Source organism: Orcinus orca, chromosome 16 (assembly GCF_937001465.1).
Source record: "Orcinus orca chromosome 16, mOrcOrc1.1, whole genome shotgun sequence".
NCBI classification, from domain to species: Eukaryota; Metazoa; Chordata; class Mammalia; order Artiodactyla; family Delphinidae; genus Orcinus; species Orcinus orca.
Window position 1 is genome coordinate 13,139,607 of NC_064574.1, and position 13,525 is coordinate 13,153,131.

Here is a 13,525-nt window from a genome sequence, read left to right on the forward strand (position 1 = left end):
TTCCTAAAGCAGAGGATCTGGTATCATTAACATGGAAAACAGACTCACGTTATCCTACTGCACTGTTCCCATTAACTTCAAGTCTGATTACCATTTGAAATATTTGTAATTTTTTTCTCTAAACTAACTCATTTTTTAAGCTGAAACTTATATGAAAGATAATAACAACAAACACTTATAGAGCCCTAAGTGCCAGACACTGTTCTCATTAATTCTCACAAACCTATAAGTACCAGTTGTATTCTCATTTTAAAGATGAGGAAACTGAGGCTCAGAGAGGTTAAAGATTTTGCTCAAGGTCACAGAGCTACTAAGTGGTCAGTTATGATCTGAACCCAGGCTGTCTGATCAGAACCTCCACACTAGCTGAGGGAGGATACATTTTCTCTATTTTGTAGTACCTAAGAGTTGGGTTGTTTTTCCCTTAAAGAATGGGTTGCAAGATGAAAAAAGTGAGCTAAGAAATCTGTGAACACACTGGTAACTCTGTACCTACAACAGCTACATATTAGCTGTATACATGTAAAAATGCTAAAGTCTAATGCTGGGAGTTAAATAGTCAGAATCTTAAAAATAAACTTAGAAGAAAAGGGGAAGTGACTGCTCGTGGGTACAGGGCTGGGTGTGATAAAAATGCTCTAAAACTGATTGTGGTGACTGTTGCAAACTCTGTGACCATACTAAAAAGAACTGAACTGTACATTTTAAACGGTTGAACTTATGGAATGTGAATTGTATTTCAATCAAGCTGTTTTTCAAAAAATTGACGAGAATAGCTGGGCCATCGGAGGGGTGTGAATGGACAAATGGGGTGAGGTCCCAAGGGAAGGCTGCTGGCCATGCCCTAAAATTCACATAAGCTAGCATGTCACAGGCTCAGAAATCTCATTTTGCGAATTTACAAAGAGTTATCTGATCCACTTCTTGCTCAGGCCGACAAGACTGACAAATTGTAGATTTATCAACTTGGGATGAAAAACTGCTGAGGCGAAAACGATGCTCTGGTCTGTCGGTGAATTGTTACCCACACACATTTCACTGGGAGGCACATTATCCCAAGAAGGCCCAGGAAGGGTTCCCAGTAAAGCAGGACAACGTATGTGGAGCACCCAGGTAGCACGCACCACTCCTGGCACCGTGACTGCCTAGCCAGGGGTGGCTACGTGGCGGCCATTCCACAGGATGGAACCCGCAGGAGAGCTGGATGTGTCGTTCTTTCTTTAGAGCCACATCTGGAGAAGTGGAAGCCAGTCACTCTTTGTAAGGGTGACGGTGCACCTCCATTCTGACCTACCATTGGCAGGTTTGGGTCTGATTTCTACAGGCAATCTGATGCCCACGTTCTTGGGAGAAGCCTCACGGGGTATATCATACTGGCAACAAAATCCACAGCAATATACTAGGTGTAAAGCATACTTTGTTAGAACAGAATTTTAAGTTAAAAAAATGTATTTACTGAATATGTGTGCTGGGCACCAGACCAGGTGTTGGGAATATTGTGGTAAACAGGGTGGCCAAGGTCTTAGACCAGGAGCAAGTGAACACAAACTCTTCAGTGATTTGGGGTAGTAATAAGTGCTATGAGGGGGACTTCCTTGGTGGGGCAGTGGTTGAGAATCCACCTGTCAATACAGAGGACATGGGTTCGAGCCCTGGTCCAGGAAGATTCCACATGCTGTGGAGCAACTAAGCCTGTGTGCCTCAACTACTGAGCCGGCGCTCTAGAGCCCACGAGCCACAACTACTGAAGCCTGCGCACCTAGAGCCTGTGCTCCGCAACAAGAGAAGCCACGACAATGAGAAGCCCATGGACCACAATGAAGAGTAGCCCTCCCCGCGTACAGCAACGAAGACCCAATGCAGTACAGCAAAGGAAACCATAAACAAGATGAAAAGACAACCCTCAGAATGGGAGAAAATATTTGCAAATGAAGCAACTGACAAAGGATTAATCTCCAAAATTTACAAGCAGCTCATGCAGCTCAGTATCAAAAAAACAAACAACCCAATCCAAAAATGGGCAGAAGACCTAAATAGGCATTTCTCCAAAGAAGATATACAGATTGCCAACAAACACATGAAAGAATGCTCAACATCATTAATCATTACAGAAATGCAAATCAAAACTACAATGAGCTATCATCTCACACCGGTCAGAATGGCCATCATCAAAAAATCTACAAACAATAAATGCTGGAGAGGGTGTGGAGAAAAGGGAACCCTCTTGCACTGTTGGTGGGAATGTAAATTGATACAGCCACTATGGAGAACAGTATGGAGGTTCCTTAAAAAACTAAAAATAGAACTACCATACGACCCAGCAATCCCACTACTGGGCACATACCTTGAGAAAACCATAATTTGAAAAGAGTCATGTACCAAAATGTTCATTGCAGCTCTATTTACAATAGCCAGGACATGGAAGCAACCAAAGTGTCCATCAACAGATGAATGGATAAAGATGTGGCACATATATACAATGGAATATTACTCAGCCATAAAAAGAAACGAAACTGAGTTATTTGTAGTGAGGTGGATGGACCCAGAGTCTGTCATATAGAGTGAAGTAAGTCAGAAAGAGAAAAATAAATACCGTATGCTAACACATATATATGGAATCTAAAAAAAAAAAAAAAAGTTCATGAAGAACCTAGGGGCAAGATGGTAATAAAGACGCAGACCTACTAGAGAATGGACTTGAGGATACGGGGAGGGGGAAGGGTAAGCTGGGAGAAAGTGAGAGAGTGGCATGGACATATATACACTACCAAATGTAAAATAGATAGCTAGTGGGAAGCAGCCGCATAGCACAGGGAGATCAGCTCGGTGCTTTGTGACCATCTAGAGGGGTGGGATAGGGAGGGTGGGAGGGAGGGAGACACAAGAGGGAAGAGATATGGGGACATATGTATATGTATAACGGATTCACTTTGTTATAAAGCAGAAATTAACACACCATTGTAAAGCAATTATACTCCAATAAAGATGTTAAAAAAAAAAAGACCCAATGCAGCCAATAAATAAATAAAATTATATATATTTAAAAAATCTGCCACTGGACTAAAAGGAAAATAAAGCAACCTTACAAAGGATGAAAAAAAAATGCTATGAGGAAAATAAAAGAGGATGATGGGACAGAGTGATGGGGAGCTTCAGAGAGACGGATCAGTTAGAACTGAGAGACCTGAAGACAAAGGGGGGGACAAGGCAGGGACAGTAAGTGCGAAGGCACCAAGAGCAAGCACCACACTTTCAAGAACCAGAACCACTATCGCAAACAAGGGGAAAGGAAGTAAAAGAAGGGTATAGGGAGGTGGGTGGGGCCAGGCCACACAGGGCCTTGGAAGCTGTGGGGATGGGGCAGGCATAGACTTCACTCTGAATGGGACGGGATGGGAAATTATCAGAGGGGTTTAAGCAGAGGGGTGGTGGTGATCTAATTCATGCTTTTAAGAGATCACTTTGGCTGCCATATGGAAAATGGGCTGTAGTGGAAGGACGTTCTTACAGCTCAGAGAGACTTGCTTTTACATCTGCACAACTATGCTTACTACAGTCTGTTTAAATATTAATATTGATTGATTGAGCAGAGTCTGATAAAGGTTACAGTAAAAACCTGCCTGGTCCTTGCCCTGAGAGTTAATAAGGCAAAGACGATGACACATACAGAGGGTGGGCCAGGACTTCCTGAGCACCTTCCAAGACACATGACAGTGGGACTGAGTAGCCTGCAACAGTGTTCACACGAGACACACATGTAGTTCTTTGTGGCAACTTTTTCTTTGATCCTTGCCTTGGGTAAACTGATACAGAGCAACATGCCAGCAACAACACTTGGTCTGTTCCTACCTGTGCCAAGCACTGGTAAATTACAGATGAACAAAAACTGCTCAAGTATGGTCTCTCTGGTAGCGAACATACCACCAACAGACGTCATTACCAATAATGGGGCAGAAAAAGATATGAGACCAATTATAAAGGCAGGTCAGACATATATACGCTACCATGTATAAACCAGATAACTAATGAGAACCTACTGTATAGCACGGGGAGAAAAAAAAACACAATCTGTTTGTAGACATATATTAAGTTAACCTTAAAAATGCGTTCCAGGGGCTTCCCTGGTGGCACAGTGGTTGAGGGTCCGCCTGCTGATGCAGGGGACACGGGTTCGTGCCCCGGTCCGGGGGGATCCCACATGCCGCGGAGCGGCTGGGCCCGTGAGCCATGGCCGCTGAGCCTGCGCGTCCGGAGCCTGTGCTCCGCAACGGGAGAGACTGCAACAGTGAGAGGCCCACGTACCGCAAAAAAAAAAAAAAAAATGCGTTCCAATATACAGTAGGTGCAGAAAAATACTGTTTGATTCCACTTATACGAAATACCTAGAATAGTCAAATTCATAGTCAGAAAGTACACTGATGGATGCCAGGGGCCAGGGGGTAGGGAGGGGGAATGGGGAGTCAGTGTTTAATGGGGACAGAGTTTCAGTTCAGGAAGGTGAAAATTTCGGGAGATGGATGATGGTGAGAGTGGCACAACAATGTGAAATGTACTTAGTGTCACTGAATTGTACAGTTAAATATGGTTGAAATAGTATGTTTTATATTATGTGAATTTTACCACAATAAAAAAACATTAAAAAAAAAAAGATGGGTCAGATACTTCACTGTAGAGCCGTCAGCTAGAGCGAAGAATTATTTGGCAGAATCACTTGGCAAGAAGGTACATTCTTGAAAAATATATGAACTTAGGATCTGGTTTGTACAAATTGCCCAGAGAGAGATGCAAACATTCAGAAATATATGACAACCCAGTCCAAAATTTCATGCCTAATGTTTTACTTACTTTAAGACTATCACCAGGTGTGGAATATCTCTTTCAATTAAAAAAGCAAACACAACCAAATAGTGTACTTGGTCTCAGAAGAAGAAAACAAAGCTACCTGTTTATCTGTTTCTCTATGAATCCACCCACCCACCCACCTTCTGGCTCCCTTCACAGATGTCCATAAATAGCAACTAACTGTCCGGCAGTGGGCAAAGCACGGAGATCCTGTGGATACGTGACAGAGGAGGTCCTTGTCCTCCTCTGGGAGATAAAACAGACACTGAACGATCAACTACCCAAACGATTAACTCCTGGGAGACAAATGCTCCAAAGTGAACTCATGGCACTGAAGTTGACATCAAGTAGCAGTGGCTAGATATCAATACATTCCAGGAACTATCCAAAGAAAAGTGCACAACTGACAACGTGATCTGAGACACCATGCCTCACTGGCTGTGTTTCGTAAGAGAAAAGCGAAAGGGAAGTCAAGGGGGAGGCCCAGAAATAGAAGAGCTGCTATCAGAGGTTTCCTGCGATGACACCAGACAACTCTTTCACCTGCCCCTCGGATACAGGATGGACAGGGAAGTGCATGGGCCGTACCTGATAGCGACGGGTCTCTCTCTCTGGGCACATCTCCATTCTCTGCGCTCACTTTTCCAGAACCACTCCTGCCATGTTCACCATTGGTTAAATCTGTCTTCTCAGGAGTTGTTGGTTTGCTGTGTGCCTGGCTCTGTTTCAAACGATTGAACTTTGGGGACACTGCTGCAGCTTGGATCACAGGGGACTGGGGTTTCGAATGGATTGGTTTTTCCAATTCTCTGGCCTCCTGCAACTGAAAGGCAACGAAAAAGGGATTCAATCTAAATGGATCCAGCATTTTGATAAGGAACAGAAAATACGCCAGCCTGTTGCATAAAAAATTTCCAAACAGAAGGATAGAATTTTAAAAACGAAATAAAATTCCTGCAGCAAACTCAAAGCAAATTCTGAATGCAAATTTCAAAACCCATGCTAGATTCTCTCTCTGCTTTTTAAAGCAAGGATAAAAACAGAGTGCAGAGAACTCAGAGGAGGAAGGGATTGATTTTAAAATGCTATGAATCTTCACCAAGCACCGAGGCCACACATGAAACAGTTCACAGCATGGGATGGTGTCCCGCCCCCCAGCAGCTGATAACTGCTACCGCTCACCACTTGGTTTTCCATGCGGGTGAAAATGACGTTCAGCATCTGAGTAAGAGTAGCCTTGGCAGTGGTTTGATTGATGAGATTTTTGCTGGCCAAATAGATATTGTAACATGTCCTGACCGTCTGCAGGATAGTACCCTCGTGAATTTCAATGTGCGGGGACGTCACTGCAGTCAGAAGAGCCTAAAACAGAAATCCGCAACCTTCACCTTCACGAGCACCCACCTCCCATCCCCTCACAGCCAAACTTTTCTACACGGTTTGGCTTTGTTTTAAATTTGGTTTGGTTTAAGAAGATGGCTCTGCAAACTAAACTGGATGATTAGTACCAAAAACCAACCCCCTACTGCTTTGAGTTTAAACACAATTATTAACTCCATAGAATACAAGTCATTTAAAGTACGTAAGTTGCGCTGAAGTGGGCTTTCTATCAGCTTACTTTTTAAAAAGCCAAAAATACAGACTTGTCTCAGGAGGGAAAGTACTCCAACTTGATCTCACCTACGCCAATCACAAAATATACATGTTTTGATGGGGGGAGGGTCAGTTTCAGAGTTCCCTGGTGGGTTTTCAAGGGAGCTTCAGGAAAGGTGTGGCTAACAAGGAGCTCCCTCACAAAGCTAATACATCCAGGATTTAAGATTTGAAACACTGACCGCACCCATCCTGATCGGTTCTCTGACAAGCAGATGGGACCACCCCATGCCAAACCATTCCTGGCAGCAGAAATGGAACAGGGCGAAGGAAAGGGAGGGTAAGAGGACAGGGGCAAATTGGTGATAAAAGTATCAACACGAGGACCTGCTGAGAAATGGCAGTCTGGGAATCCAGAATTTCGAGGGGAAAGAGCAGAGGATTTGAAGTCAATTTAATTCACAAGCAATTTATGTAGTTATCAGCGGAACTGTTTACTTTGAAAACACACCTGGTTCCACTCTTCTTGTCTCAGTCCATGCTAATCAGTTCTGACACTTAACAAAAGATCTAAGTGATGCTTACATTTTTCTGTTCCAGCTCAGCACCTCCTGAGACAACTAACACATGGTAAATTAGAAAGCCAAATTCCCAAGGGCGATGAGCTTTCTCATTTAAAATCCAGACCAGGCAGACAGACAGAAATACCTTAATTATTTGTAACTGAACTCCTTCATCGGTCTGAGGGCCTTGAAAACAATTGCAAATGGTTTCAACAATCCTGTCAATCAGCCGCTTCCCGGGGGCTCCACTGTCGGGGGCATTGCCGGTGATGTGCCCATATGCGATGAGTTTCTAAACACAGAAATCATAGACATGAGAAGTTTCTGCCAGGCCAGGGCTGAGGCCGCCCACAGCAGTAAGAGGCAGGCAGTGGGCTCAGCCTTTAACTTCCGGTTCCCACACAGATCTCTCTGCTCTCCTGGGTGCAGGAGGCACAGCCACCCTGAGAGCGTAGCATCCAGCCTGACTCCCGATGGCAGAAGAGCCCACAATGGTGGAAAAGCACGTGTAGAACAGCCCCCAGCGCAAAATCACTTGTGTAAAAAATGGAGCGATTAAAAACTATACATAATAGAGACAGAAAGTAGTCAGCGGCTGCCTAGACCTGGGGGGATCCCAGGGAAACAGGGAGGGACTGCTGATGAGCAAAAACGGGGCTTCTTTCTGAGGATAAGATGGTCTCTAATTAGATTGTGGTGAGGGCTCCACAACTCTGTCAATGTACGAAAGTCACTGAACTGTGTACCTCAGATGGGTGAATTGTACGCATGTGAATTATATCTCAAGCTGCTAAAAAACTTTTTTTTTTCCTAACAGTAAGATGCATAAAAAACTAATGATAACATGGTTTGCTTGAGCGCAGGGAGAACTAAGCAGCTGTAGGCAGGGGTGGGACTAACACATTTTGTAGAGCAGGCTTTCATTCTTTTTGAATGTTGAATCAAACCATGTCGGTGTATTTTCTATTCCAAAAATTAAAGTAAAAAAACTAACTGACTTCTGCACCTACGTTATCAAACTGCATGTCACCCGTGGGGCAGCCTCTTCAGATGAGGCTGCTTGAGCTGTGCCCTCTCGGTCAGGTGACAGATCAGTTTGGACAGGGGCCGCCTGCCTGCCTGGGCCACCTCACGCCTGACCTGGATTTCGTCAGGGACAATCTGAGAGCTGGAAGGGAACTCAAAGGTCAGGATGGTTTCAAAGCCTGGCTGAGATTCATGGTCACCTGAGGGAGCTCGTTACAAATACAGATTCCTGGACCTCAACACAAACTTCCTCTAACAGAACTTGTTGGGTGGAGCCCAGGAATCGGTTTTTCTCCAAGTCTTCCAGGTTATCCTGATGGCTGACCACATAAAAAGAACCACTCATCTGCTACATGCCCTCTGGGATCTGTGAATTCTAAGGCACCCTCTGCTTCCAGTGACTTAGTAAAGACTCTGACAAATGCTGTTCTTTTTGGTTTCTGGCGTGTCACATTCTTGATCTACCTGCCCAGAGAGACACAGCTCCTGAGGCGATCCACAGTGCCGCCACCACTGCAACAGGAAGATGCGCCGCCCTGCGGAGGCCAGATGCCGTTTCTCAATGGCTTTTCCCCATCATTAGCCTCGAAAGCGCCGCCATTCAATAAGCAGGAAGAAAAACAGATGGAAAGAGAGTGACTGAGAGCACAAATACGACATTGCTGGATCAAGTGACCGAGTGAGCAAAAGAGAGGCCTGCACACACTCTGCTGCTCAAGACCAACCCCAGAGAGCTCCAGACGGAGGCGGGGAGGTGCTCAAGTGTGTTTTTGAAGAACAAGTCCAGATGCCTTTTACCTCATCTGCTCTCATCACTGCTCCCCATGCGGGCTTCCAGTGAGGGCAGCGCCAGCCGCCTGGTAAATAAGCTCTGGTGCCGGCCACCTGGTAAATGAGCTCTGCTTTTGGACACTGCTGACTCCTTACTCCTAATGGACTCAAGTCCGTTTTGAGTACTGGGTTATGAGTGGGATGGTCTATGAGCTCCTAAAATGTGAATGCTGAAAAGCAGGCCCCACAGAACCCAACACTGATGGTGCAAAGCAAAGATGGAGGTGAATTACAGATGTTTAAATCAAATATAAAAAAAGATTGGAAGTATTCGCCCCTCTATGCCCTCCTTAAAGGGCACGTTACCGTTCCAATGGAAAAGGGTTTTAAGTATAATTTTACTCCCTTGTGAGGCAGGGCCGGAAGAAAGCAGAGTTCCTGCAACCTGTGGGTCTTTCTAGTTCTGCCTTCTCACCCTTCCTTGTACCGGATGTTGTTTTGGCACTGGGGGTACAACAGTGATAAGACAGTCCTTTTTCTCACAGGGGCAGAAGCGTGCTTGGCAGGCTCACTTGAGGAAGGTGCTCTGCACAGTGAGTGAGGTAGAAAGTACTAGCAGGTGTAAGCAAAGGATGGACATGATGGGATACGTTTCTAAAGGCTCCGCCCGGCTCCTGAGTACAGAACAGGCTGGAGGGCAACAGCAGTGGAAGCTGGGCACCCATGATGAGGCCACCTCAGCTGTCTAGGGGGGAGATGCTGGTGGCTTGGACCATGAGGGACTGACAGAGATGGAGAGTAGAAGTTCCTGTCTTATTCTTTGCTGATGCGAAGCAGGGATGGGAAGAAGGGCAGAGGAGGGAGGCCTCTGGGCAGCTGGCTCACTGATACTTGTGTCCAAGGAGGCTGCTTGCACAGGGATGCTACTTGTCAATGCCCCTCTAGACGGGGAGGGATAAGTAAGATGGTTGCATAACACATCATTTATCAGTCCACAGGAATGCCCTCAATTTGCATGTAGTGTTCTGGCATTAAAAACACTGGTGTAAAAAGCAAGCCACAGAAAAATCTGTACAAGTGTAAGTGATATATGATATAATTTCCAGCTACTACAGCTGAGTTGAAGAGTTGAAATGGAGACCATACGACCTACAAAGCCTAAATATTTAGCATGTGGTCCTCCACAGAAAAATGATATCATAAATGATATCACTTATGTTTAAAAAAAAAGAAAGAAAGAAAAAGAAAAAAAGAAAGAAAAGAAAAGAGAGAGAAAATTATACACCTAAATAGGCAACTGGGTTTGGGGTTAGCAGTCCAAGGGCCTTCAGCCTTCATCTGTAAAGTTCCAAAAGAAATTTCTAACAGAGAATATAGTCAGGTACAATTTATATTATTACAATAGATTTTAAAATGTGCATTAAAAAATCCAAAGTCTTTTAGAAATAAGAGATAAAGGATAATGCTTGTGGGCTTCCCTGGTGGCGCAGTGGTTAAGAATCTGCCTGCCAATGCAGGGGACACGGGTTCAAGCCCTGGTCCGGGAAGATCCCATAGGCCGCGGAGCAACTAAGCCCGTGCACCACAACTACTGAGCCTGCGCTCTAGAGCCCGCGAGCCACAACTACTGAAACCTGCACGGCTACAGCCCGTGCTCCGCAACAAGAGAAGCCACTGCAATGAGAAGCCCACGCACCGCAACAAAGAGTAGCCCCTGCTCACCGCAACTAGAGAAAGCCTGTGCACAGCAATGATGACCCAACACAGCCAAAAATAAATAAATTTATTAAAAAAAAAAAAAGATAATGCTTGTGGTATGAACCAGATGGCTCAGACCAGTGGTTTCCTACAGCCTTACGTAGAAAGAAAATATTAGAAGTCTGTTTCTATCTACTTTTTTGTCCTACCCTTTCAAAAGGTCTGTTTTTGTATTGTTTATAATGTACATAATTTAATAACAGTAGTACCTGTATATAGTCTTATAATTGAAGAAATACGAATATTCTGAGAGAATATTCTGAAAAATAATTTCTGTGGTTGGTATGTGCCCAGAAAAACTTGAAGATCACTCACTAGTTTAGGCAAGCCTGAACTAACCCTCCTTCCTCCAGTCCTGGCCTTGGGGGAGCGTGTGGCGACCAGGTGCTGGAGAAAAGGAATAAGGAGAATCTTTGTCACTTGGGAGAAGTGAGAAGGGAAGGCTCTGGGCTTCTCCCTGTGGGGGAGGGAATGCTGAGCTCTGTACTCACAGCAAACCAAACCCAGAAGCACCTTTGCTACCCCATCATCTCTCCATGCTCAAAAAGGGACTCCTTAAAATGCCCAGGGCACAGCCTCTGCAGCTGGCTTCAACCCTGCCGAAACCAATCTTTACTCCTAGACACTGGCCCTCCATTTCCAAGGCAGAAGTCACATCACCCACACTGGGAAAAGCCAGTCAAACAGGTTTGCAAGGACAAACCCCAAGAGGAAATGAATTTTTTCATTCAGTATTCCAGGGAGCACCCAGCCACTTTCTACTGTCATAAAAAGGACGATACATTTTGCATTTTGTATACTAACCAAAGAAATCTTAGTGTACCTATCAAATTACAGAGAACTTCCATTCTGAAAAAGAGAGTGAACCACATGCCAAAAGCCTCAAGACAGGTACTGCACTCAAGTCGCTGAAGTACAGCAGGACGTCGATGTTTCCATCAGAAACCATACTCACACGTACACAGAGTTCCAGAAACAGACTACTTCCAGGAAAACACAGCATATTTTTAATTAAAGAGGCCAGACTACAGGGTAATAGTTAAGAGCAGAGGTCAGCAGCCTTTTTCTGTAGAGGACCACATGCTAAATATTTAGGCTGTGAAGTCACATGGTCTCTGTTCCAACTCTTCAACTCAGCTGTAGTAGCTGGAAAGCAGCCATATAGATAATACATCAACGAAAGGGCATGGCTGGTGTTATGGACTGAATGTTTCTGTTTCCGCAATTCCTATGTTGAAGTCCTAACCCTCAATATGATGGTATTAGGAGGTGGGGCCTTTGGGAGGTGATTAAGTTTACATGAGGCCATGAGGGTGGGGTCCTCATGATGGGATTAATGCCCTATAAGAAGAGACCAGACACCTAGCTTGCTCTGTCTGCCATGTGAGGACACAGTGAGAACTTGGCCATTTACAAATCAGGAAGACGGCTCACCAGGAACTTAATCAGCTGGTACTTTATCTTGGACTCCCCAGCCTCCAGAACTGTAGGAAATAAATGTCCCGTGTTTAAGCCACCCAGTCTGTGGTATTCTGCTATATCAGTCTGAACAGATTAAGGCAGCTATGTTCCAATAAAACTTTGTTTACCAAAGCAGGCTGCAGGCCAGATTTGGCTCATGGCATAGTTTAAGGACCCCTGATTAAACACAGGCTTGGGGTAAACAAGTCCTAGACACCCACCCAATCCCATCACTGCCTGGCCAGGGGAACTTGGCAGGGCTGGTCATTTTATTCTCCAAGCCTCAGTTTCATTGATTCTAAAATGAGGATGAGAGTAGGAACCTCAGGTGGTTCTTGGGAAGATTAAACATGATGCTGGGGATAAAGCACTTAGCACAGGGCCCAGCACAGGCTGAGTGCTTAACACACTGGCATTGTTTAGGACACCAATCATGTTAACTATCAGCACCAGCTTCCAAACTAAGCCTTAACATGAGGACAAAACAGCTAATTATGCCAAATTTCCTCTGAAAATGTTCACGGCAACAAATATTTCAGGATAGAAGTAGGATCTGAGCCTGCCACTTTAAAATGCTTGGCTCATTACATGTTCCACATAGGACAATCTGTACAGAATTATACTGAATGAGAAAATGGCTTTTCATTTAGAAGAGCTGCTTCTGTGAAGAAACTCTCACCAATTTTCAAGTATAGATATATCAAACAAGAGAAATTAATAGAGTAAATATCAGACTAGAGATGCCAAAGATGTGGCATGCCCACCGCCACTTGGCGGTCCTGTTCCTCAGCAGACGCGACCAATCAATCATGGCACTTTCTCAAGAAACCCAGATGAGGTTCCAGGTATTTGTTCAACACAGCTTCCAAGCAATAAAATATAGAACCTATTCACTATTCCTGTTCTAGAAAGTACTGATAAATTGTGGCTCTCTCCACTGTATTTTTAAAAATTTATCAAGCTCTTTTCATTGCTGTAGGTTGCCCACTGGGGTTAAAAACAAATGTTTCTGAGGTAACCGGAAGCTTCATGAGTAGATCTTATGAAAAATACAAGAATGCTGGACTGGGAATTAAGAAGCCCAAGTTGCAGTCCTGTTTCTGTCCCTCACTATCTGCACGTCATTGGACAAGTCACCCTAATTTCTCCACTGCTGCTTTTTCACCAGTAAAAAGGAACTTATAACAAGGTTACTTATGGCCCTAAGTACAGTCGATCCTCATTATTCACAGGTTTGTACTTGTGACTGCCCGCTCACTAAAATTTGTAAGTCCCCAATCAATATTTGGGACGCTTTTGTGGTCACTTGCGGACACCCGCAGCGCGGTGAAAAATTTGAATCACTTGATGCACAAGTTCCTGGCTAAGGTCAAACAAGGAGACGCTCTGCCTTCTTGTTTCACCTCTCATACCGTAAACAGTGTCTTTCTTGTGATCTATTTATTGCCATGGTTTTCACATTTTTGTCCTTTCCGTTGGTGTTTTCACCATTTAAAATGGCCCCCATGCAC

The 13,525-nt window shown here is 44.5% G+C and overlaps 1 protein-coding gene across 3 annotated transcripts in view; it reads right to left on the reverse strand.

Annotated features, from left to right (window-relative positions):
- ARFGEF2 (ADP ribosylation factor guanine nucleotide exchange factor 2) overlaps window positions 1–13,525 on the reverse strand; it is a 99,631-nt gene that overhangs the window by 69,661 nt on the left and 16,445 nt on the right. For 2 of the 3 annotated variants that reach the window (XR_004478675.2, XM_004282882.4), the window contains exons 4-6: window positions 7,144–7,290; window positions 6,025–6,204; window positions 5,431–5,665 (exon numbers count right to left, since the gene is read on the reverse strand). Coding sequence is in view for 2 of the 3 variants with exons in the window: in XM_004282882.4 (XP_004282930.1) it covers window positions 5,431–5,665; window positions 6,025–6,204; window positions 7,144–7,290 (562 nt within the window). In the remaining variant the exon portion in view is untranslated. Of the gene's footprint in view, window positions 1–5,430; window positions 5,666–6,024; window positions 6,205–7,143; window positions 7,291–8,489; window positions 8,599–13,525 lie in introns of those variants that run through there. The other variant, XM_033411208.2, reaches the window with a different exon arrangement.